General features: G+C 44.5%; 1 protein-coding gene across 1 annotated transcript; it reads right to left on the bottom strand.

The window, feature by feature from the left end:
• Positions 1-127: 127 nt before the first annotated feature.
• LOC128302587 (homeotic protein spalt-major) lies at positions 128-25,290 on the bottom strand. Its single transcript, XM_053039437.1, has 5 exons — positions 25,227-25,290; positions 11,260-12,619; positions 5,674-8,312; positions 4,980-5,119; positions 128-1,930 (listed from the first exon to the last, which is right to left on the bottom strand). Exons 1-5 carry the CDS (start codon positions 25,288-25,290, stop codon positions 1,358-1,360), a joined length of 4,776 nt encoding a protein of 1,591 aa, XP_052895397.1. The 3' UTR covers positions 128-1,357.
• Positions 25,291-27,082: the final 1,792 nt, after the last annotated feature.

The following is a 27,082-nucleotide window of genomic DNA, read 5'->3' as shown; positions in this document are numbered from 1 at the left end:
AACAACAACCACAAACAAAAAATCGATCAGAAAAGCTCACTTCACTTTTCTTCGCACGCAATGACTCCTCAATTATTCCACCCACCCTTGACCTGTTTGATTTGATTCGATTTGAAACACACGTGCATTGTTTTCTGTTTTGCTTCTTGCGAAACATTCCGATTGTTTGGTTTTCTTTTTTTCCTGTCTTGTTTGTTTTTTTTTTCTTTCTATTTTTTCCCTTTTTCTGTTTTGTCTACTCTCTTCATAGTTTTGCTGTCGCAGCTATACACACCTAAAACTTAATGCTACATATAAGGGTTTTTCTTCTTGTCTTTGATAATATGCGTTTTTGTGTGTGTGCACACTTAAACAAAACGCTTGCTCTCTCTTGCTATCTCTTTCTCTCTTTCTTTCCCACTCCACCCCACTGACACTTTCACATTCACACACATACACACAGAGTGAACTTTTTCCACTGCCCTCCACATTCCCATTACTAACTTGTGTTGCACATTTCCGTCACTCATCAAATCGAGCGTTTGCGTTTTTGAACTACAAATTTGCGCGTTTTGCACAAACTTCTACGATACATTGTACATTTACATACACTTACACACTGACACGCACACACACACACCCACATACAGCGATTTAGATTGGGAGGGGGTTGTTGTATATTTTTGTTGTTTTTTTTCTATGTTTTTTTTCTTTACTTCTTTTGTTTTCTTTCGTTTTCTTTTGTTTGCTCTCATTACTCCTACCTGTTTTGCATGATTTTATCTAACACATTACTCACTTGTTTTTCTTTTTTTTTCATAACATTGTGTTTACTTACTTTTGTTGTTTTGCTTCTTCGATTCGATACTGTGTTGCGACAGTTGTTTTTTTTTTATGCGCACAACATGAAAACCATCCAACCACCACAACTCCGCCAATATATGTGTGAGATAGGTGCCGTGGAGTAACGTTCAATTTGGCTATTTACAAAAACTCAAAACACAAAGGTCACTGCATCTCTCCGTGTGTTTAGTAGGAGCAGTGCGATAAGTAATGGTAAACGAAACGGAACGTGAGTTCTTTGATATGTAACGCAGCGATCCTTGTCGAAGTGTGTCCTTCCACAAATTCGCGCCATAATACACCTCCTTTATACGTGTGTCTGTGTGTTTTGATTATTTTTTTCTGTTCTGTTTTGTTCTGTTCTGTTTTGTTTCCCAAATCCCAACAGTTGCCCATCTGCTCGCATCGTCTCGTGTCAGCTTTCAGCTTTGGTAGAGAAATTCGATTGTTGCTGTTCCGGGCGTGTTATTTAACCTTCGCCAGACCCGGAAGTACCCAGCCCACCACCTACCAGCGTACTGTCGCGCGTACATTATCAACTCGCGGCAATGTTTTCCGGCATTTCCTTCAGCTTCCGGCACCAGTTCTTCAGGTCGACCACCTCCTTCCCCATGCCGTACTCGTTGTAGTTGTTGTTGGAGGCGGCGGCGGCGGCTGCAGCAGCGGCAGCAGCGGCTGCTACCGCGGCCGCACTGCCCGCCATCAACGGTGTCGGCGAACTGCCCCGATCCGATACCATTGACGCCATGCTGCTCGATCCATTCTCGTCCGACACCATGGCCGATCCAGGCGGTGGACCACCGTCGCCCATTTCCATCAACGGTTTCGACGACGGCCCGTCGTCGTAGCTGCCGGCGGATCTGGAGCGTTCACGGCTGCCACCGCCGTAACGGTGTCGTCCACTGCCGGACGATGAAAAGTCCTGCGCACCGCCATCTTGCTGTTGCTGCTGGTGTGACGACTGGTGGTGCGATTCCGAACCATTGGACGACTGCGAATGGTTATCCTGGGGTGGTGTTTGCGTGCGTGACTCATCCCCGGAATTGCCACCCGAGCTGCCGAACATATCACGGATTTTGTGTGTGAGCATGTGCTGCTTCATATTTCCCTGCGAGAATGGGAATAAATGTGAAGAATGGGAAGAATTTTTCGGTTAGTTTGATTTTGATGCCAAAAAGACACAAAAACATTTATTTAAAAATGTTCTTCTATACAAGAAAGGAGGGAAATTTAGCAAGTGGAAAGCTAGGAACAAGAGAAAGGAAGAAAAGGGAAGCAATAGAAAGGAATGCATAGGACAGATAAAAAACACAACAAGAAGCGCTCAAACAAGCAAAAACAAAACCCACACATAAAACATGTAAAGAATCACACAAGCGAAACAATAACATGTCCTGGACTAAATAGTTTCGTGGAAGATATTTGAGAGAAAGCTTTAAATAAACTACATCACCACTCAGAAATGTTCGCTTTCTGTTCGGTTGATAGTTTTCCCACAACTCTCCATTCCAAACATTCTTTAATTTCTTCTCTCCTTTGGTTGCGTTCCATTCCTCATTTCACTCCTTTCTTTTTTCTGTTGGAAATTTACATCGCAAATAAACATTTCACTAATTTATTGCCGACAGAATCTTCGGTAGCATGTTTTTTTTTTGTTAATGTAAAAAAAAGAATCACGAATCTTCAAGTAGTCCACTAATGGTAATGAATAGGAACTTCATACTGCATGATTGTGCTTGTCTGCGTTCCGATAACTGTACAGGAAAGAAGCACGAAACACGAGATACTGAAACGGAAATAACAAGCTGCTACATAACACAGTACGCAACGAGTTAAACAGCAATAATAACTAAAACAACAATAAAAATGCACAAAAAACACACATACACACACAAGCAGTAGAGCGATAATGGTGAAAGAAGGTGAAAATAGAATGGAAAAACAAGAGCACAAAACAGCGAAGCGCTGAGAAGATAAAAATGCACACACTCAAACATGGCACAAAACAAAGTAAAAACAAACCCCTACAATGAGATGACAGTGTTGCGCAAGAAGTGCGTGCCAGTTATCGATACCGTAGTCAGTGTCGTGCGAGTCCGATCGTTGTCGCTGATCGCAGAAATAATGTGCAGAAGATCATTCGCAAACAGTAAAAAAAAAAACCAGACAGCAAAAGTATTGCAGTAGCAGTTCACCGAAAGAAAGCCACGAGGGGAAAAAAACGATAAAGAGCAACAAACAACAATTTAAAAGATGCACTTCTGGGTGCTTAATTTTAGACAACGGTGTGTGTGTGTGTATTTATATAAACCGATCGACGATCACGAGACGGTTTTCGGCTTTCGATCTTTAGATGATGGAAACTATGCAAATAAAACCATAAGCAACGTGTCGAAACGCGGACAAGTTATGTGCAATTAGTGTGGTGTAGAAGTGTGAGCTTTCTTTTTTACGTCCTTTTTTGCTTTTTTGTTTTGGTTGCACACTTTTAGAATATTTTAAGTAAATGTCAACCCGAATCTCAGCCCAGCTACTCGTTTACTTGGTCTGCTGTGTTTCTCTTTATGAACTCCCCGATCAGTCACTGGGGACGGGGAAAGTTTTAAAAATTCTCTACATTTTCCAACAACCGCCTTAATGTCAATCCGACCCATCCCACCAATCGATCGTTCGACGGATGGCCTTTAGTGCGTTCGGGGTTTTGTTTTTCGCCGTCTGTACCGTCTGTCGCTTCTTCGCGTGCGAAACAAAATCCCAATGCCCGTTCCCAAATCCAATAAGCACATGCCGTGCATGAAATTCTTTGCTATTTTTGTAATGCAAGTCTCAATTTCTGCTGCCCGTATTCGATTCCAAGCGACATTTAATCGCCTATTTTAATCCTCAATCTTATGCCGTTTTCGATTCTTATTTTTGCTTCCACTTAAACTGTATAATTGCGCTTCAAAGAATTGCCCTGCTAGGCTCGACAAAGAGAGCAGAAAAGGAGTTGTTTTTTTTTGTTGTGTACTGCTTTTCCTTCTTTTTTTTTGGTACAACACAACACAAAAAGAAAAGATCATTTCACGCTCTAATGTTCTTCCCTTTTTTTATTTGTTCATTCTCCGCATTTTGTGCGACAATTTGTCGGTTTTTCGTGACAGTGCTGCTTTCTCTCCATTTGGCATTGGGAGTTCCGTACCGAACCGCAACGAACCGCGACGTAACGTCTTTGTTCGGGTTCAACCGATATCTGAAGCGATCTCGGCGAGCACACGTAACGCATCCCTACGGTTATGATCCTCAGCATTCGATCCCATTGTAGGGGGAAAGGCCATTGTTTGCCGTCTCATAATTGTCAACCGTGCAATGTTGACATTTGTCAAGCCTGTCAAATGTGAAGTGCCGGAATAAAGGAACGTGCTTGATCCCTTTCTTTGTAGGTATTCCGTAAGTGATCTTATACCGTCTAACTTATGTTGGTTCCTCCAAAGCATATTGGCAAGAAAGCCATACTTTTGGAGGGGGGAAAAAGGTTGCCTTTCCGGTGAAATGATTTAATTTGTCCTTCCTAAACTATATTTAATTATGATTTCATTTCATTCCTTTTTATCATGTTTTTTTACAATTCCGAGTACGTAGCCATACAAAAAATACACTCAATCAAACAGTGAAAGAGAGAGAGAGAGGACATTAAAAATACACACTACAAAGGTTGGGGTGTAGTAATAAAGGAATTTAGACACAATAGAGGGATGAAGTGAGCGAGAGGGAAGTACAAAAATTAGCAATATGGAAATTCAAATAACAATGGAAAAACACAGTGCGAATTGTAAAAGAATTGTAAGACACAAACAGATAAGAGATTTCAAAATGTAACACAAATAGAGAAATAGTATTACCAAAGAAGACATCTATAAAGTGAAGAAAACGCAGACAAAACAGGTGTAAGAAAACAAAGAACAATGGAAAAAAGTGTTTAAGGAACTTGGGAAACAGTCAAATACGTATTGCAAAAAACCATTACACAAGTAATGCAATCAAATTTGTATACAAAAAAAACACAAAATCCAAAGAGCAGAAGGATTTCTATACTGGCCAGGGAAAAGAGACAGGGAAAGGAAGAGTTGTTTGTTGTTTTGTTTCGTTTTTGTTTTTTTTTGTTTTTGTTCCTTTACCTTGGTAGAGAATCCTCGATCGCAGATTGTACATTTGAATGGGCGCTCCTTCGTATGGCTTCGGTAATGAATTTCGAGTGCGGAATTACAGGCGAAAGTTTTAAAGCAAATATTACAAGTTGTTGTGTTTCCACGAACGCCTACAATTAATCAAATTTTCTGTAATAAGAAATCTGAATGTTCTGAAACGATATGGTTAACGTTTTTTTTGGGGGGCAGGGGGGGAGGAGTGGGGGAGTTTGGTCTAGGAGGGATAAGGTGAAGGTGGTGGTGGAAGGTGGAGAAAGATATGGGAGGAAAGGGTAGATTGAGGAAGTGGAAAATGGGACACTACATGGGGGTTGGGTAATGTGTGTTCTTTTTTTTTACATTTTACTCTTGTCTTGTGAGAAAACGAAACGCGCAAAAAAGAATTAAGAAAAGAAAAAGAAAAATAATACACGCAACACGTGAGGCGTTGTGAGAGAGCGCACGCGATCGGTTAATTTTTTTTGTTCTATGTTTTGCTAATGGCCACGATCGCAACGTTTTAGCAGAGCGGTGAGCAGCAGGCGGAATATGGCGGAAAGATGAGGGTGCGAAAGAGGTAACGTAAAAGGGGGAAGGAAGCGGATGGATTAAGGGACGGTAAAGGGGGGGAAGATGCGAAAGGTGGAAGGGTGGTATGTGGTGTGGCGGTTCGCTTGGTACTTACCGAACAGTCCGAACGGTGGCATGCTGGAACCGGGTGGCACGATCGGAACATTGCCCAGGAAGGGCGGCCGATTGATGAATGGCGGGAACTGGGGCATACCGAGAAACGGGGGCCCGTACGGGAAGGCGACCGCAGCGGCAGCCGCAGCCGCGGCTCGTCCCGCCGCACTCGCCTGCTCCGCACCGCCCACCGTCGGTGGGGTTGAGATCGGTGAGCGGCGCGAATGTACCGTCGAGGAGGACGTGTTCGAGGGGCTGGACGAGCGGAGACGCTTCGCCTCGGAACCGGCGGATAGGGCGATGGTGGGACTGGCGGACGAAGAGTCCCGCGAGAACGAATCGTCCGCGGGCGGAAGCGATCGCATCGAGAGCCGCTGGAGGTTCATCGTACGGAGGTCCTCCACCTGGCTCTCGATCGCCGGCGACGTTAGGCCCGTCTTGACCTTCAGCTTTTCGTGGATCGGTACCTTGGGCATCTTGCCGATCGGGGTCACACCACGATCGACCGACGAGGGTCGCGGTCCATTCTCATGATCGTTCTCCTCATCCGAGTGTTCGAGCGATCGCTTGTTCTGTTGCTGCTGCTGTTGCTGCTGATGGTGCAACTGTTGCTGCTGCTGATGCTGCTGCTGCTGGGCGAGATGTTGCTGCTGCTGGTGGAACTCACTGGCAAGCCGCATCCCGAACGGGTTCAATCGCAGCGCGTCCGGGTGTGGCGGCGGTGGCACACCCCCTTCGTAGTCCTTAATCTCAGCCGCCTTTATCTGATCCGGCGTAAGATCCGTCATCTCGCCCGTGTGCAACCGTATGTGCTGCTGCAGCACGAAGATGTTGGAGAACTTCTGATGGCACACCGGACACTGGTGCAGGGTACGCATCGGTGGCTTTATCCGGTGCACGCTCATGTGCGTCTTCAGGTTGCCCTTGGTGGTAAAGGACCGGCCACAGATTTTGCACCGGAACGGTCGCTCACCCGTGTGCACCCGGTAGTGCATCTGGAGGGCGCTGCGACACGACAGGACCTTCTTGCACACGAGACACTGGTTCGGTTCGGACGTCTTGTTCTCGATGTTGTCCACCAGCTCCTGCAGTTTGGACGTTTCGGACGAGATCTCGATGAAGTTCTCCCACGAGCTGTCGTTGCTATCCGGACGTGGAAGATGCGCCGCATAGAAGGATGGATCCAGCACCGTGTCCTGGTAGAGCGATCCCGAAGACGAGCTCGACGGTGGCGACACCGACGGTACCGTGGCCAGATTTTCGATCGAATTGTTCTTCAGCTTTAGCGGGAATTCCTTCTCACTGGTGGAGCTGTTCAGAGCACTGAGCGCCCCGCCACCCAAAGGCCCATTGTCGTCCTTGAGGTGATCCGAGTGGTCCATCATCTGGGCATCCTCCTTGGAGCCATCCTTACTCTCGTCCATATCCCGATGATGCTGGATCGGTGTGCTGGTAGAGCGACCCGAACCTCCCGCCACCTTCGTCGACTTGTCCGACAGATCCAACGATTCGTCCATCGGTTCCTGCTTAATCTTGGCCCCGCCCGGCGTTGGCGCATCGTTCGACAGCTCCGGCGAGTGCATGTTGCGCATTTCCGGTGTCGCATCGCGGGCCGGCGTCGGAACCGGATCGACCGGTTTCTTCATCTGCGACAGATCGACCGGATTGCGTGCGGCGGCATCATTCGCAGCCGCGGCCGCCGCTGCCGCCCCGAACAGATCCTGCAGCTGTGGATGGGGAGGACGCGGGATGTAAAAGTCCGGGAAGAAACTGCGCGGTGGGAATCCTGGTGGAGCGCGACCCTCTCCGACACCGGGGAACCCGGCGGGCCCATTGGGACCACCGGGGCCACCAGGCCCGCCGGTAGGCATGGACGAAGGCTGCGAGGGTGACTGGCCCGTCTGTTGCTGTTGCTGCTGCTGCTGTTGCTGCTGCTGCTGCTGCTCCTTCAGTGCTTCCTGCGGGATGAGCGGCGGGAAGTACTTGTCCAGATGCTCCGGCACCGGGTTCGGGTTCATCGGGATGTGCGGGTACTTGTCCGAGTGGCGCTGGAAGTGCACCTTCAGGTTACCCTTCGTGGTAAACCGGCTTCCGCACACATTGCACTTGTACGGTCGCTCGCCCGTGTGCGACCGGATGTGGATCTGCAGCGAGGAGTCGGAGCCGAAGATTTTGCCACAGTACCGACACCGGTGCTTGAACAGTGCCGCATCGTTGCGCCCATTCGGGGACGATTTGTCGTTGGCGAATGCCAGCTCATCGAGCAGATTGTTGGAGAGGATACCTTGGGAGGCCGAGTTCAACACCTCTTGGGCTTTCTTCTCCAGCATTGCCAGCGAGTTCGGTTCGCCAAGCATCGACGGTGCGTGGTCGGTGATAATGTTGGCCGCCAGCGACGAAAAGCTCCCCGTCGATCCGCCGTGATCTTGATGGTACGGCAGGATTTCGTCCTTCTCCGAACGGCCGGTTGCGTTCGAGGCGCTCGATGACACGAGCGATTGAGTCGTGGGAGCTGAGGAGCCGGAAGTGCCCAACGACGATGCACTCGACTGTCCAGCGGACGACTGTTCGTTTGCGGTCCGCTTGTCGGAGACACTCAGCCCGAACATACTGCTGCCCGTGTCGGACGCCTTCGGTTTCCTGTGAGCGAAACAAACCAACACGAATCGTATATGCAAATGGGCTCCACACTTGTTCTACGCACAGCAGCGTATCTTGTTTTGCCACAGGAGAAAAGGGTTCATTCAATTATTACGTAACGCAAAAATTGTCAATTTTCGATCCCCACCGGACACCACCCTCCTCCATTAATTACGTAACATTTCGATGACCCCTTCCCTCCGACGTTTAAAAAAAATATGAAATTTCCTTAAGTTATCTAAGTAATTCCATCGTATTTCGACAAATGTAAAACGAAACGAACAAACTGCCTAATTCATTTACTACTCACGCCAGGCTGACTTGCTTAATCATTGCTAATAATTTGAAGTTATTTTAGAACATTTTCTGCATACGATACTTCATTAATCATGTTTGTTTCCAGGCTGTCCGTATCTTTCATCAATATAAGTTTGTATCATTGGCGTGTACCAACTTAACTAAACCAAGGTTGGATAGGTTCTGGATAAAGATAGCAATTACCGGAAGACGCTTCGTATACAAGTCCTCAATCACCTCAGATTATCACCCAAACGTAGGACCATTATTGATTCGCAAATCGTCCACTGAAAAAAGCTTAAGAAGCTCGTTTGGAGGGTTTACATTACATATTAACTAGGTGATGATATATAACTTATAGCTTTAGCTTCGCGCCCAACCAGAACATCAGAAATTTAAAATGCCAATAATAGTTATTTGGTTAGGCATTAGGTAATGGTGGTTGGCATTTGGTTAGTGGGAAAAAAACGGTTAAATTGAATCGATAAGCTTCTTAAAATTCAGCACCATTAAAATCAAATATTTCAGCTGGTATTAAGCTGACTTCAATCACGGCAACCACACTAGAGATGAGAATAATCACTCTTTTCAAAGATTTGAAACAGAGTCAAAGAATGGGTTTAAAGATTTGAAACCTTTACTCACTCTTTTTAGATTCATTAAAAGTATTACACAGCATTAATGTTTTTACCACTCTTTTGTGCCTATACTCACTCTCACTCTCTGTGCCGACTAGAAACTCACACAGGAGTGAGTATAACTGTTTTATCACTCTTTGGATTATAATCACTCTGCAAGAGTGAGTAAAAGAGTATTATTACTCTTTTGAGATTGTAAACACTGATGATGAGCGAGCAAACGTGTTTTGTCACTCTCTTTGGATTTTAATGCCCGCCAGGGGATTTCGGGTTAGTAAGAGAGAGTAAAATGTGTTGTTTCTCTTGTTGGATTGTAAACATTGAGTAAAATAGGAAGAGTGTAGAAGAGAGTGACAGTGTTTTATTATTCGTTTTGGAATGAAATCGTTGAATAGGAGTAAGTAAAAGTGTTTTATCATTCCTTTTGGATTCAAATAATTCTGTAGGTGTGATTAATTATTCTTTATAAATTTTTAATACATAATTTTTTAAATATTATTATATTTTTTGTGCATGTATTTTTCCGCTAGCTTTGCTAATAAATCCATCAAGATTGATTATTGTAAACCCGAGTAAAAATATAATTTCATTCAAACTGTTTTTTACCAAGGACTGTTAAAATTAATGAAGTATGTTTTAATTTTACAAGTTTGAATTCCTGGTTAAATTCATAACGATTTGGAATACGACTATTATTTCCGGTTTTCGGTATCAAAGTGATTGAAAAAAAATCTTGCTATCTCTCGGTGCCCATAAATGACCGATTGCATCGTATTGTTTTACAATATACCATTTTAACTTTTTACCATTTTACTTTTTTTATAATAAACCATTATTCATGGAAAATAATTCGTATATAACATCCATCAATTAATTAATAATTAATCAATTATTAATTAATTATTAATTAATTATTTTCAAATTTTTAATATATAATCACACCTACTGAATTATTTGAATCCAAAAGGAGTGATAAAACACTTTTACTTACTCCTATTCATCGATTTCATTCCAAAACGTATAATAAAACACTGTCACTCTCTTTTATACTCTTCCTATTTTACTCAATGTTTACAATCCAACAAGAGAAACAACACATTTTACTCTCTCTTACTAACCCGAAATCCTCCTGGCGGGCTTTAAAATCCAAAGAGAGTGACAAAACACGTTTGCTCGCTCATCATCAGTGTTTACAATCTCAAAAGAGTAATAATACTCTTTTACTCACTCTTGCAGAGTGATTATAATCCAAAGAGTGATAAAACAGTTATACTCACTCCTGTGTGAGTTTCTAGTCGGCACAGAGAGTGAGAGTGAGTATAGGCACAAAAGAGTGGTTAAAGGAGTCATAAAAACTCTTCGTGCGGATTTATACTCTTTCACTCCCTCGAAGGTTTTAAATCACTCACTCACTCTTACTCAGCGTGCACATCTCTAAACCACACCGCTCATGATGCCACACATTCTAATTGTATTGTTCATTCTAGTGTTGAAAGTTGATAATTGTAGCGTGAATGAGCGTACGAGCATTAAATGGTATGGAACTGATGCATGATTAATGATTGATGTATGATTGGCATGAAGTTCTTTAAGATAGTGGATAACTTGGATGCATCTTATGAGACTGTTTAGAGCTCTGCAAGCTCAATGTAAATTTTGAGAGATGCTTGTTATGTGACAATGGATGCAAACTGGATCCACTTCTACACAAACAATGTGTAGGTATCAAAAGTTACCAAGAGTCTTGACCTTTGAACAATCGAAAAGTAGATAGGTAACATGGAATTTGTATAAAAATCACTTAAATAAGATAATTTTTCATACATAGACTATGAAGCGGGAATTTAAGTATAATCTTATTGTATGTAACGTATGTAACATGTAACCCCCCTATGTAACAAATCGTAACGCTGGTACTAGGCCCCCCCCCCCCCCCCCCCCCCCCTGTATCAGTGTTACGTAATAATTGAATGAGCCCTAAGTGAAATCGCTTCACAAAAAAAGTCACTTACCTTAGCTCCTCTTCCGGCACGGGATGGATCGAGGGCCGCAGCAGCTCACTGACGTGCGGTGGTACGTGCGATTTGGCCGCTGCCGCCGCCGCCGCCATCATGTTCGCCATCTGGTAGCTCTTGCTGAACGCGTCCTCAATCCCTTCCTCCTCCACCTCCTCCTCCTCGTCCGCGTCGACCGAACCGTGGGACGATTTCCGCAAATCCTGAGGCTCATTTTTGACATTCTGCTGCAGATGCTGTTGCTGATGTTGCTGCTGCTGCTGCTGCTGATGATGATGGGGATGATGCTGCCGACTGCTGCCATTGTTGCTGTTGGTGTGATGCTGCACGCTGCCCTTGTTGTGATTGTGCTGGCTGTGATTGTTATTGTTGTTGTTGAGGAAACCGATCGTTGCGCTATCTACACCGGTCCCCGCACTACTGCCGAGCCCGGCCAATCCCGCACCACCGCCGAGCAGTGGCATGTCCTCCTTTTCCGTGTGCTTCTTCACCAGCTGCGATTGGAGGTGCTGTATCAGCTGGAACTGGAGAAACTGTTGCTGCTGCAGCGTGAACAGGGCGGATTGAAGGATGGCCAGGTTTTTCACCACCGTATCGTTGTCCATGTTGTTGGCGAGCGCGTTCGCCGTGAACTGCGCGATCGCATTCTGGAACGCCTGTATGGACATGCCGGGGGCGGGTGGTGCTGCCGGGAATCCGAACGCTGCCGCCGGATTGAAGTCGCCCGCGGGCAGGGTACCGCCACCAACGGCGGCCGGGTTGGTGTTTTTGGCGGCCGAAGCGGCTGCGGCTGCTGCGGCCGCTGCTGCCAGGGCGGCGGCCGCCGCCGGACCACCTAAGGCGGCTGCCGCTGCGGCCGCCGCCAGATTCGAAGGTTCGTCCCGATGGTCCACCCCGGCCAGCATCGAACCGAGCCCTTCGCTCACGCTCACACGCCCCACCAGCGACACGGGCGACCGGGGACTGCTCCGACCGGTACCGCACTCACCGTGGCCCTTCTTGTCCTCCCCACTGCCACCCTCCTCACCCTCACTGGCCCGATCGTTCACAGCCGCTCGATCCGCTGCCGTCGCCGCACCCGAACTGCGCCCGTCCGCCAGCTCCTCATCCTCATTGTTGTCATCCTCGCTTAAATTGTCCTCGCTCGGTGCGATGCCATCGGGCCGATCATGCGCCTGCTGATGGCGGCCCGTCGTCGCCGCGCCCGCCTGATAATGCGGATGATGAAGATGATGATCGCTGAGCCGGGCCGCCGCTGCCGCCTTTTCGGCAAATTCCTCCGACATCTTCGCTAACAATTGCGCCGACGGTTTCGCGATTGTGTGCTCGTTATCCGTACAACCATTCTCCTTCATATCTGTGTGCGTGCGGGGTTGTGCCAAAAAAGAGAGAGAAAAAAAAAGAGGAGTGGATGAAAAATCAGGGCTACAGAAGGGTGGATTATGAGGGAGTAAAGTAAGGGGAGTAAAATTATGGCAACACGTTTTCGAGCTTTCAAGCCATTTCAGGGCCGAAATCAAAATTTAAATAAAGCCCTTTTGCGGTACGATCGACATGCCGCGTTCGAAAAGAAAACACCCTTTCGACATGTTTGCATTCCGTCTCTTTCGCTTCGCTTCACAAAATCTCCGCTGTTTCGGTTTCGGGAGTTTTGCAAATTATGCTCTGCTCGCCCGATCACCACCCTTAGTGTCCCCTTCTTCCGCCTCCCTTTCCACACCCCTGTCCTGTCTTAGTCACCGAATTACGAGGCAAAAAACCTGTTTTCACTCGCTCGCTCGCGTATTTTGCATTCGCAACGCAGAAGAAAAACATACGCTGCACAGGACTCTCTGGACTCTTCCCTTCGCTTCGGCCCTTTCCTTTGCCGCGCTGCACCAATGGGTGGTGATAAAAATTGCCCCGTTTTTCGCATCTACACCTTTGGCATGTTTATGCGCCCCGATATGGGTGCTGCTTTATCCGGTGCGCTGGTGCATCCCAATGCAAAGGCGCGATCGCACTCGGAACAAGCATTCGATGAACACCGCACCGCCATTGCTGGTGATAAGAAGCGACATAAAATAAGGCGTGGGAAAGGGAGGGGGTGGGTGAGAGTGCCCTCAACCCTCAGCATTGATCGATGGAACGGTAATAAACAACGATCGCACTTGATCGCTTTAACCTCAAAAATCTTTAATCCATATAGAGGAGTATATGCTGCCAGCGAGCTGCGCACCAACAGCGCGTCAATAAATTGGGTTGGGAACAGCGTTTTAATGAGATCGCCATCCCATTTGGTATCGATGCACCAAAAGGGAAGGGATGGGGCGCGGGATATAAGTATGTACAAGACAACATAATAATAAAAAAAAGCATACCTAAAGTATCGACCACACGTACCACCGTACCTTCGTTTGCGTTTCGAAGGTCTTTAATGTGTGTCCAAACGAGGCTGGCAAAAGGGGATTTTGTTCTGAAGGGTGATTTTTTGATGCAGGCCCATCTGATTGAGGGGATCGCGCAGAAAGGAGACACACGAACTGTTTCGCAAGAACTCCATATTTTAATAACGATGCATATAAACCGCGATCGAGCCCCGCAAGGGAAACGGGACAGGCACACCCCATCAAGGGGTGGTCCAGAGGAAATGGGGCAAACCCAATCGACGACGCACGTCGATGCGATAAACGTACGCATAAGCATGGCACGGGGGAAAAGAAAAGTTAAAAAAAATCAACCTCACTTTCCGATTGCATGAATAACCGACACCGAACCCGACATACGCGACCATCCGTTGGCCGTTCTCCCAAGGGCCGTCTGTCCTGTCACGCACACACACATACACATACATCTGGCATGTGCCTTCAGCTTCAACTCGCGATCATGTACCGCGTCAGATCAAGCTCAACGGTGTGTGGTTTGGACGCGAAGAACGAACAAAAACCACTGCATTTTGCCGATCAAAAACCGATCCTTCACTTTAACCCAAGCCCATCGCCCTTTTCGCTTATGAAACGTGCTGAACGTGGTGATGGCTTTGCGAAAAGATGATGCCACGAGCGCTGGCCTGCGTTAGTCGCCCGATCGCTGTTTGCGTTGTCCCGGACGATCATCCGTGCGTCGGCGACTGCACCATTCGCACCATTTAGGCATTCGTTTATTAGGCATAAAAGGCAGGCGAGAATTAAAACACGGCAAAGGAACGTATCATCCCTGTCCTCGTGGAACAAACGATCCGCAGCAAGCGCAAGGAGCCGAAGCCGGGCAGGGACGGTGGAAAATCTGTACTTATCGGGGCGGGAATGAAACGCGAAATCAAATCAATAAATAAAACAACAAGCACAAAAAAAACAAACCACCCCGACGGGCATCCAAGCAGCACTCCAAGCGGACCCACCGGCCGGGCGAAAAGGCGCGAGTGGGTATGTATGCGTGTGACCATAAGTCGAACTAAAAGCTCTCGGATTCGATCTTATAAACTACATGTTTTGCCCGATTGGCTGCCTGTCGGGCATTAAATTTATATATAATATTTATTATAAATTTAACTCATTTTGGATTTATGTTCCCAATGTGTCGAAGTATGTTGCATGCGTGTGTGTGTGTGTGGGACGTAGGATGGGACAGAGTATGGTGGAGTGGACGGCATGTTTGGACTTCCGAGGCATCATGGAATCAATTCCCTTAAAAGCAGCAAACCATCCAGACTGCCCAGGATGATCGGTCGTTTTGCTCCCTTTTCTCTGTCTGTCTCTCTCTCCCTCTCTCTCCCTCATTCCCGCTTTCTTTAGCACGCATTTTGAGTTGGCTTTTCCAAATGGTTCAACCCCGTTATTTATTGGCGGATTGCGTTCCGCGAGTGCATCACGATCACGACGGCAATGCATTTGGCATGTTTGGCAGTTTTGTTGACTTTTCCTCTTTGTACTGCGAGATGTGACTCATTATCCCGCGGGGACCATGTCCTGACCGTTCCCGGTCGGGGAAAGTTAAGCCGCTGCGGTATCCTTGATGTTTTCTTTTCTCGGAATTTGATTATGCAAGACGTAAGCTAGCTTGCGGTTTCGAGCCGGCTATCAAACCGGCTTCAGTTGACGATACAGGAAGGGTTGATTCGTTTCATTTTCGACACGCAAAAATTCCAATCCTGATTTTTTAAAAATAATTTTAGATATAATTCAAAATTAACGATTGATACATATGCATGCTATCATAAAGAAACTTTCATAATATCTAGTACAAAACATCTAAAAAAGTGTTCTTGGAAAACGTAATGTAGACATCTTTTTTTTGCTCGTTATATATTCATCATTTCAGGAGAATTTTTGAAAGAAATAGTCATGAAAACTAAAAGAATTGCGTTTCGTCGAATTAGAAGGCATCGTCCACCTTTGTTTTAAATTTTTATGCTTGAATTTCGTGCTATAACCTCAGCTCAGTTGACTAATTTCAAGCATCGCGTATCTTCGAATCTGCATAGAAGAATTACCGTGTATCTCGGGGACTTCCTGTACAGATAACGATAAAAACAAAATCAACAAAAAGTGCTTCATTTTTATCGTCCTCATAATTTTGTCTCGAAAAAACAAAAACAACTAAAACTCGAATTTTAACTCACTATTCGCGTTCAGTTTCAGTATACTTGGACGTTACGACTTAATTAATTCTTAACTTTTCATCACATGCCGTTTTTTGGCATTTCAAACGATCAGTATCAGTATATCAGGTATATCAGTATAAATATCAGGTTATATAACTGCAAACCAAAAAAAAAAACAAAATAGCAGGACATATTGGAACTATATCCATATCATTCACATTAGCATGTTAATAATGTCGTCCTGGTTGTATTTAATATTGATGACGAAAGGATTGTTGGTTGCTTGTCTGTTGTTTCGGTATTTATTATATTGAAAGTGCCAGAAATAACCTTAACACGAATCAGATCAAATTTGACTAATTTGGAAATTTGGCATAAAGCAAATTATATTAATAGGACGTCAGTAGGCCGTCAAGACAACAGATTGGGAGTAAGAACATTTATTAACGATGAAATTCAGACATATATTTAATTCGTCAAACGAAACATGACTCATATTTGTGTGACTGTTTAAGACGTAACAAGTACTCTATTCATGTATTACTAAACTTAACTTATTTTCATAATGCCAGTCTTCGCACGAACGGACCGGACCAATCTCCCATGGCATGAAAGGTAAAATAAATCTAGTAAGCCAGAAATGCCTGACATGACCTAGAGTAGGTCGTTACGCCAAGAAAAGAGAGAGTATAGTTACTATAAAATAATGAATATTTAAAATAAATGTTAAAACTCTTCGACAAATATTTCTATCGGTCCAAATACAACGTTATGACTAATATCATCTTCTCGTTCGATGCAAAAGTGTTAATTTACATTCTTCGCTACTCTACCACATACGGTTGTTGGCTGACGGGGTTGAATCATTGTACCACCCGATAAGCAAAGACCCACACGGCTATAACCAATCACTGCCTTTCAAATGCGATCGACCCTTTACCTCGCTGCACTGTGGAGCATCGACGTGCCGGGAGATAAAATAAAGTTCCCGATCCATTTCATCCACATTTCATAAAAAAAAGGAAAAACACTGTTTGACAATCGAACGATAAAACGATTCAATGGGAGAGGGAGGGGGAGCAGAACAGGGATAGGAAGGCCGGGAAGTTGATGCTTGCGTTACCAGAAAGGAAAAGTGTATTCTGAAATTGAATGCAATAACTTCAATCGGTTGCGTTTGCCATCGCAGACCGGGTGTGGTCAGCACGTGTGTGTTGGTACGTTTTGCCTCCAATCGATATGTTCATGGGCCCAACAAAACTGACCGCCGTCTTACCATTCCCCTTTCCATCTTCTTACCTTCTCTTCACCCCGCAGGACAACACACGGACACCAATCTCGCAAGCATCCCTCTTTCGCCCGAAAGGGGGGTTCGAAAAATCGGACGATCTGTCCAATCCCTTTTTGCTGAAAAACCCCCTTCCAAGTGATGCTCCAAGGATGGGTATCCAAGTGTGTGTTGTGTGTAGGGCGTTGTAAATTGATTTTCTTCTTTCGTTTTTGTGTGCAATCTACCGTCTCTCCGCTTCTCGTTGCTTCCATCTGGCAGGGGTTCGTTCAACCAGCCGGCCTGCTGATTGCTCCACGAGCTCAATTCTTCTGATGTGGTCAATTCCACTGCACTGCAACCCTACGTGTTATGGGTGATTTTTATTTTATTGCCTACAACGCCGCATACTCGTGGTACTTGGCGATACGTTGAATCAACTACATGCCAATGTTTGATTCTGTGTATGTGTGTGTGTCTGTCGTGTTTGTATCCTCCAGAAGACACATCTTGTACTTGCCCCATTTGGGATCCCTTCTTTAGCTTTATCAGCGGCTTTTCGAAGCAGCCATCGAAAGGCACAGCAAACAGTGAGATTCATTTTCACTTATCAATTGAATGTATGCACTTCATCCCCGCCGATAGCAAAAGGGTGTTGTGGTGTTGTTTTGAGTGAAATTAATAAACCAACAAGCACCGCTTTCACGGCGGATTAAATAAAGAGGCTTTAAAGCACAACCCTCACACGTTATGGTGCAATTATTTAGCCAGCAATATGAAAATACAATTCGAAGCACCCCCAGTTTGAATTAATGTCTGCGAGCGTTAGCGTAAAATATGCATTTGGCCTTTTGGAACGTTTCACGCGAAAATTAACCAACGAAACAACCTCCCGATGCTCCCCGGTAAAACACTTGCCATTTAATTTGTGTCTTTTAGTGTTGCTAGCTTGGTTTTTCCCCCCAAAATGGTACCAAAAAACAAATAGCAAACCGCTGAAGACACCGTGACACTGCCGTTCGCAATAATGAACGATCCAGTATACGGAGAAGAAAACATCATATTATGCACTTTATGCTAATGTCAAACACTTTTTAATGTGCCCCCGAGGAGGCGAAAACCGGTGCAAGTTTGGACTGTTTGGTGGACTGAAAAAGTGTCAAAAAGTCAGAGCAAATCACCATAACTACCTGGACCGATCGGGCCAAGTCGAGCCTCTCGTCAACGCCATCGGCTAGGCTAATTATAATTCGTCTGGCAAATTAAATTAATAAATCAAGCCCATTCGGTGCGGCGCATGGGCCGGCGGGTGGCGGGTGAACGAACGAGCGGAACTTCAAATTTACGCCACAACGGCGTAGTGTAGTTGTGGCGGTTATTTATTGTTATTTCACAGCGCAAACACATTTGCAAATATCCCATACTGGTGTGCGATTTACATTTTTGTTTTTCCCTTCTTTCGTTGTTTCCAACAATAAATAGAGCTCATTTAAATCAGAGCACACCGTTTCACTGCACAGAAGGACCGAAAAATCGAACCGCGGGGTATATTTTGCATTCCGCACGCATTCAAACGCGAACCCCACCGTAAAGAGCACATTAACCTGGAGCGGCCGAAACCATCATGGCCTCATGTTTGGAATACGACGAAAACGAGTTATTAATTTGGCCCGAAACAAAATGGTGGCCCCGATCGCCCCGATCGATACATCGGGCGGCTTGGAATTTGGAAGCGATGGAGAGCTGGAGAAGTAGAAGTAAAGCAACGTGGACACAAGATCCAAATCACGACAACAGACATGACAGACATGATCGCGAAGTTCCCCCCACAAGCAAAAACAAAAAAAAACGCTTTAACGGAACCAGTCCCCGCATCCGTTTTGCTTTATGATGGGCCTTTTTCGGTATATTTCGGAGCATATTTTGTGCTTCCCCGATCAATCAATATTAAGTGGAGCTTTTTTTTGCTTCTCAGTAGTGTTGTAGCATCGTGATCACGCATACAAACACTCGATCGGTTCGGGTATTCTTGAGGGAGGAATTTCGAAAATTTCGCGTTCGTCCATTTTAAATTCGACAAACTACGCACCAAATTCGCTACTGGGTTATTCGACATTACTCAATGGTTTTGTTTTTTGTGTGTGTTGTATTTTAATTCTTTTCTCGACCCGCATCTGTCCAGTGGCTTCCGTTTTAGCAGTTGGTTGCCCGTTGCTGCTGCGATAGCCCACGGGATAACCCACACAAATCGAAATGTTGCATCCTTCGTTTTATGGGCCGGTTTTGTTTTTTTTTTTTGCGCTGCTCGAACCTCCTCTCGGACGAACCCCCGATTGGACTTCCTTATCGGTGCGAAACAAAACGAGTTCACCGACGCGAAACTTTTGCAACCCGGCGAAAGGAGTATGGAAGGAAGCGGGGACGAAAAACGAAATCACTGACTACAATTACCAGTTTCGCAAAGCCCTGGGCCGACGATCGACGCAAGGGAGGAAGGAAATTCTTCCACTCCCCAGGATATGCCGGGCGAGTGGCCGATTTAGCCATATCCGATCCGGCACACCAAGCGAGCTTAATGCCCATTTTCATAGGCACAACTCCGATTAAAGTGTGTGTGAGTGAGGTTTGGTGGAGTTGGAGTACGGAAAAAAGTGCTGACATTTGACGATGTTTTTCTTCCGGGAGGATTAAGACCGTCGATTGGTGTTGTTCGATGCCGCCGTGTGCAGTGAAAAGCGGATTTGGAAGTGAATTTTCCTGAGAGGGAAAGAGCTCGGAAAACGCACACCAAGCGAAGGTGACAGACCGACAGACAACCTCGAGGGCTTCGATTGCCCCAAATGGGTAATTTATACATGTCATCGCAATAAGCAAGACGAACCTGTTTAGTTCCATCTGTTTAGTGCCGTTCCTAGCTGAAACCGTATGTACCGCTCAAGCGAAATCCTTCCCGACGGGTTGGGAAAATTTATTGATGGTAAATATCCGTCCCGTCCCATCATCTGTCAGCGATCGTTTGGAGCATGCTGGACATCATCATCATCACAGCCGTGTGATCGTCAGCGAATGTCATTTAACAACAACCAGACCAAACGAACGATCCGGGGGTACTATAAACAGATTCATAATCCGGAACAAATATGCGAATCGCTCGAGAACATCGGAGCGCCAGAACAGCGCTGCAATAACCCTCCGAGGCTAACCTAACTTCCATCGTGAAAGGCGAGCAAAATCCAGCCACAAGCTTAACTGGATAACAATAACAATAAAAATCTTATCTTTAGCTGGACCATTTTACGGTGTGGATTACAATTTTATTGCTCCCGTTTTTTTGTTGCTTCGCTTTCTTTACTTTGACTGGTTTTACTGTCTTTTTTTTTCTCTAAAAGACCCCAAATAAAACGTCATCCCGGTGACGTGAGGGCTGTTGCAGTTCTGGCTAAACGTTTCCCCCGGTTTGGAGTACAAAAAAAAAAAACAAAAACCAATTGACGCTATGTAGATGATCTTGTTTCACCTTTCGTTAACTGTCACCATTTCAACTCACTCGCCGAAAATCGCCAAACATTCTAAAATGGTACAAATGCCTCGGTGCTTTCCGGGGGGTTCGGGTTTTAGTCATAACCTTCCACTGTGGATTTTGTTTGGATCTGGTGTATCTTAATTTTTAATCACTTCTGGAAGGTATTTTCCTAGACGCTGGCATCACTTAAGTAGGCAAACGGACAACATTCTACGGCATTCCAATGGAGCACACACACACACAAAACTGTACACAAACACCAAGTCAGAGAATGAGAGCAGGAGAGCGGATCCTTGTCCTGTGTTCATTATCTCACTTAATGACGGTCATTTCTGGGGTTTTTCGGTCGGAAGGAAACCCGAAAAACTGTCCTTTTGGGCCTTTTTGGGTGGTAAGGATCCTTTCATTAACGTTTATCTTTAATGACGATATCAAACAATGTTCTGGTGGTGGAACAACCTTTTTAAAATATTTTTCAGTTGAATTTAAGTAAGAATTTTTAAACTTCACTGCAATAAAATTTTACGGCAAGCAGTTGTTTTTCCTTCTTCTTTAATAATTCTTTTATAGTGTACTTCCTCGTTAAGTACCGCTGTTCACAACATTATACAATCTGACTTATAAATGACCTTGTCGACTAAATAGCGGCGTACTGCTTGCGCGTGAAATTAAACTCTTTTCGATAATGCCCGAGCCAACTTACACGATACAATGTGTGAACTCTATTCAGCCCTTCCTTGCACCACCCTGCAAAAGGCAAACCAGTTTGGCGTATCATTTTCCCAAAGCGCATCTAAAATGCATCACGAACATCATTTGGCAGTGTACCAAAAATTTGTCTTACAGCAAACACACTCATCCATCGCGCGGGCAATCAAAACTGTGCACCGCGAACTAGAGCGAACCCTTTTCCTTCCTTTCAGCTTTCCCACCCCACACGCTGTTGAACGCTTTATGTGAAGCCTTTTGATTTATGAGTTCGGTTTGTACGTGTGTTGGTGCGTTCTAAATAGACGACGAACGAATCAACGGGGCGATATAATGTTGCTAATCCATCGATCGGATTGGACGAATGTTGTACGGTTTACAGACAAGCAGTCGGGGTGGGCACCCTTCCAAAGCACACACACCGTAGGGAGAAGAACTAAAAAAAGGCAAAGATATACACAATAGCACACTAGATTAAATCAAGCAAGAAAAAAAATACCAAGGCATCCCTCTTCTTGGCCCACACAACACATCGCAAACAATTCTGTAACGGCAACATCAAGCAAATCATAACGCGCTCGTAACTCCGCCCATCAACGTCGCCGGTTTTCCACCATCAACCCCCTTTTTCAACCCCCTTTTGCTGGTTGCGTTATTGTAAGTAGCAATTGCTAGTAAAGCTCAAGAAGGGTGTACGGAATCATCCATAAACATGATCGACGGGATCATCGCGAGGTCACAAACTGCAAGTCGGTGGCAATAGTGTGGGGCTGTTGTTTCCCGGTCGTTTGTTTAACGTGCCACGTACGTTGGGGCGGCTGGTAACAGGAAAAAAAAATAAGAAAACCAACAGCAAGTGACGGTGATCGATCAAATCCATTTAGTCATTGTGTAGATGTGGTTCGAATTTAGATCGATTTTGAAGCGTAATTTAGTGAGCAATAAAAAGTGTACATTAGGTAGGAAACATTGTTCCAATTGTGTGTGAAACTTGATTTAATGTCTTATTTATTTATTTTAATTTATTACTTCAAATTTAATGTCTTTTGTACCAGTAAGTAATAAAAATAGATCAGGACAATAACTATAAAATGAAAAGTTGGGTCCAATAGTACATTCTGCTTTGAGCAGTCTGTTAAGTATTAAGTCTTACTCACGATGTTGGTCAACAAAATAATATTCTCTTTTTCATTGTGGTTTAAAACAATTGTAATTTAAACCAGAAGTATTATCCTTCCCGGGGGCTATATTAATATTATTCATACTTTACATGGCAACAAGCAGTGGAGCAGATTATACACACATGGAATTCTTTGTCATTTTTATTGTTCAACCATATAAACAACAACCAATAATATTTTTTAAAAAGAAGAGACACAAACTTTAGACAATCAAAAATTAACACTAAGACTACCGAGAAAGCCATTTTGATTTAAAACATTTAAATAAATCATGCTACTTTTTTGGCGTTAAACAGTTGATCAATAACGATTATAAACCTTTTTATAATGATAACTTTTAACACTATTAAAAAAAATGCATCTCTTCGAAATTTTTTATGAAACATAAATTAATTTTATTAAAAATGTTGCAATTGCCTGGAAGATTGCCTGGAAATGTTGAAGCCTTTCGCAAATATTGATTTACTTATTTAATATCGATACTTGCATTTAAATCCATCTTAAACTATTCCCTTCACATTCAGATTTTCAAGAAAAAAACGTTTATATAAAGGTAGTAGGTAATGTTCTACTATAATCAAAATATGCGTAGGACGAAACTTCGTGACAAGGACAACAAGTGTTTATTGGAGTTATACTGACGTCTCCTAAAGACAAAACATAAACGATCGTTATTTCATAATTTCCTGGGAGGTATATTTAAACTGTTTAACAATTCAGGTAACTTTCATTCAAATCTATACAGTCTTGGAGAATTTTTGACACAAATACAAATTGAGCGACCATTTACCTATGTATCAAGGACTGTACAGCTAGTAGTAATATGATAACTATGTTTACTGTGCTATAAAATTCCCGTCGACAGCTTCAAGCTAGTTGTGTGCTCTTCGGATCATACACAGCTCAAAGTATGCAATCCATAATTAAAACCGTCGATCTTATCTCCTGTGGTAAACTACCTTCGAGTTTGACCAGATAACGCTTCTTTGTTGCGCCTCATAATCAGGAGGTCTTGGCATATCAATTCCGGATTTCCACAGCTTTTAGCATATGTAAAATTAATCCTGTGTACAACAAATTTATGAAAGGAAATATTAAAACAAAAACAACGCTATTATCCCACAATTGTATACTTCCAGGCGTTAAACTCCAAAGACACCTTCTAGCCGAAATGTTTTAAATCAAAAGATTGCCTTTTTGTGCTAATAAAATTTTCAAAAAAAAAAAACAAATGGAATAACACCTCACATTACAGTTCGGTACGTAATTTAAATGTCGATCGTAAATCATCTCATTATCCACGATATAAAACATAATGCCCCAGAGGCACGGTGCGATTTGCGATAGCCTGTATCTTATCTTGCGGTATAAAATCAACTTTGTATCCCTTTTTGTATCCTCACGGTAACAACATTGATGTGTATCGCTTCGGTTCGTTCGTTACCACACGTTAACTCGCCAATTACGACGAGGAAGGCTCATACACCTTTTGCAGAGCAAAATTGCATACATCAATTAAAGCCTTTATCTAAAGCCATCCATTTATCTAGGAGCGCTCGTATTAATTTATCTGGCCTCGTTTTTAATCGCTGCTCGGTTTGATGTTTAGCAGCGTTTGCGTCCCGTGCGTATGGTTGCCGGGCCCCGGCTGGTCATAAAATCAGTTTATTAATTACATTATTAGCAGGCAGTGGTTCCGTTTGCCGATTCGATTAATAAATCGTAAACATGTGTGGTGACTTTTCAAACCACCCGATTTCCCAGGTCGAATTTTCCTACCCTGCTCCGAAAGCCGAAATGGTTCGAGCGGGTGGTAAAAACAAGCATTAACCATTCGATGCCGTACAGTAACAGGGAGATCGATTAAAAATAAAATAAATCGATTAGATAGAAACCATTCAGTTCCGTTCAGTTCGGGTTGAGAGCTGGTGTGGTTTGCATATGCGTACCCGCACGCACACCGATCTAATGCGTGTGTGTGTGCAAAACGGTACGATCGATTTTCCTATTTTCACTCCACGCTCCGTTCTTCGCGTTGCCATGGGAGCCACAGCGCCAACTGTGGGGCCGTCGATTTGGACCGCAAAAAAAGCTTTCCATCGCCATATACCACCGGTGAGACGACATTAAATAGCGGGGTTTTGGAAAATCCCAACCCCTAAACCGAGGGGGGAGGGCCTCCACCCATTTTGGAGCGTTCGCGGGGAGAAGGGGAGAAGGAAAATTTATTTATTTTCCAACCTGCCAACATGCCCACTTTACAGAACGCGCGTGTGTGCGTGTGTAGATCTTTGTTTATCGTTTTTTTTTCTCCACTAATGCTCAATCCAGGAATTGGATCTGTTTTCTGGTGGTGTACCGAGTAAATGTTATGTTATGAATATAATTGATTGCCACTGTCGGCTTCATCATTCCCCCGTGTACCTCGCGTAAATCATTAAAATATTCGTACGGGACGGTTGTGGATCGTCGGGAATTTTAACTCCAAACCTCCAAACTTCAACAAACCAGCACCCGTTCATCACCTGATTTGCAAAAGATCTTCATATCATCATCACGTGAGGATGCAGTTCAGAGTGACAGTTTGCCGTCGGCAACATCGGGTCCACTCATGGTCGTGGGAATTATAATCGAATTGGATGTCCAATTTCTTTGGAATATCGTGGAAGGAAGAAGCACGTGTAGAAGCAATAGGAAATTCACCTTCATCTGCGCTGGACTCATCTTTCACGTTTGACGGATATCCAACTGGGTCGACCTGAATCATTGCTTGTTTGCTGCTACTGCTGCTGCTGCTGCTTCTGCTACGACTGCCGCTGGTTCTGCTTGCCGGTACCGTTCACTAGCACGCACTACAACCTTCCACCTGCCATCGAAACGTGGCACCATATGTATATATGTGTGTGTATGTGTGTATTTCTATATATATTATTTGTAAATTTATCGGATGCACACGTTGCACTCACTGAGCTGCAGCAAGGCTTGCACAGAATTGATAACAGCTTCACTGTGCTCTCGCTGTTCACACTACTAAAACGGTTTCACTGTTCACGCAAAACAAAACAGAAAAGAATCGTTCCAACAACGAACGGAAGCAGAAGGTATTCCGGCACTGGTTATCGGTTGCACTGGACCCTGGGATTTTTCGCGTTGGGCAGTGGACAATTCGCATCGCACACTAAATTGTTGACATGCTGCTGCGAAGACACTTGACGTTCTCGTGGGTCGTGTTTGATTTTTTTGTTGCTCGGAGTCGATGTAAAAACATCGCACTTTTATTACTTTTCCACTTATTGTGTTTTGCGCCGACAACAAACCGCAAAATAGCTCACTAAATGTAGAGTGTGTTGGATGAAACGAACGCAACGAAGGGAATTGATTATTGTTCACCAATATTTTGCACTAATATTTTTGTGTGTGTTTTGCATGGCGGGCTTGTTTTCCACACTGTTGTAATCCTTTTCTTTCGCCTTAGTGCTTTTGATGGGTTATAAAGCAAAGAACCTTTTGTAAAACCGCCCGCAAGGACAGCGATGCGATGCGCGCGCGAAACGTTGGAAAATGCACTCAGCGCACGGGAAAAGAACACTTCTACACCGGACCGCAACAGACACGTTCCACGACGACGGCGACGTTCACGACGACGACGGCGACGAGAAAACAACGCAATGGAATCGAGTGAGAGTGGCCGCCTGCGTACTGTTTCGCGGATTTTTCATTACTAAACCACTCGCAGTAAGGGTGAGCCGTGTTTGCCGTGTCCGCTGTACGGAAGATGAGTTGTGTGTATACACGCGACGGCACAGGATGAGTGAGATGGGTTACCATGGTTGCTCGCTCACACCGCCGGCACGATCGCACGCACACACTGACAGCGCGGTGTATGGGTTTGTGCATATGCTACGTACAGCATACACCGTACACGCACTCATCCCCACCACCAGCACCATGGTTACCGTGCGTGCAGCATAATAATCGTGCATAGTCGAGCAAGCGGACGTTTCGTCGATGGTTTTTCATCCCCTCCATACTGCGCTGGACGAGGGAAACGATGAATGCAATCGATGAACACCCATACACATGCACGCAGAGACGATGCGACAGGGGAAAATTAGATGCTCAGGGGGAGGGTTGTACATAAGCGGGAGTTTGATTTTTCCGACGGTTGCGATAAATGTATCAAAAATACGTCACAATTTCTGTAAGTGCTGGTACTCGTGTAATAAATCGCTGTTTTGCAATAGTGTGAAAACGAATAATACTGATTTTATTGATAAATTTTCATCACAAAAAATAACACATATCTTTACTGATATAATTTACTTACTTTCGTCTTAAATTGAGCTTGTTTTCAATAAGAACAAGGCGATATAAGACATTTATTCTTTCGGCAGCATAATTCAGGAGGAAAAATTGTACTTCACAGATAAAGAAAAACACTTACAATCTAAATCACCGAACCTACGCACACACCCAATAGTATATAATAGCAATATGCGGTATGTATAGAAACGATTTTCCGAATATTTATCGCTAACAGAGCTGTCAAAGTGTTTGTT

This window comes from Anopheles moucheti, chromosome 3 (genome assembly GCF_943734755.1).
Source record: "Anopheles moucheti chromosome 3, idAnoMoucSN_F20_07, whole genome shotgun sequence".
Lineage (NCBI taxonomy): Eukaryota > Metazoa > Arthropoda > Insecta > Diptera > Culicidae > Anopheles > Anopheles moucheti.
This window is presented reverse-complemented; position numbering and strand designations above follow the sequence as displayed.

Excerpts from the sequence above, each read along its gene's own strand:
- LOC128302587 (XM_053039437.1), bottom strand. The coding sequence starts at position 25,290 with ATGATTCAGGTCGACCCAGTTGGATATCCGTCAAACGTGAAAGATGAG. Across the intron at positions 5,120-5,673 it reads GCCACCGTTCGGACTGTTCG|GCGTTCGTGGAAACACAACA; the intron begins GTAAGTACCAAG and ends GATTAATTGTAG. Across the intron at positions 1,931-4,979 it reads ATCGAGGATTCTCTACCAAG|GGAAATATGAAGCAGCACAT; the intron begins GTAAAGGAACAA and ends CCATTCTCGCAG.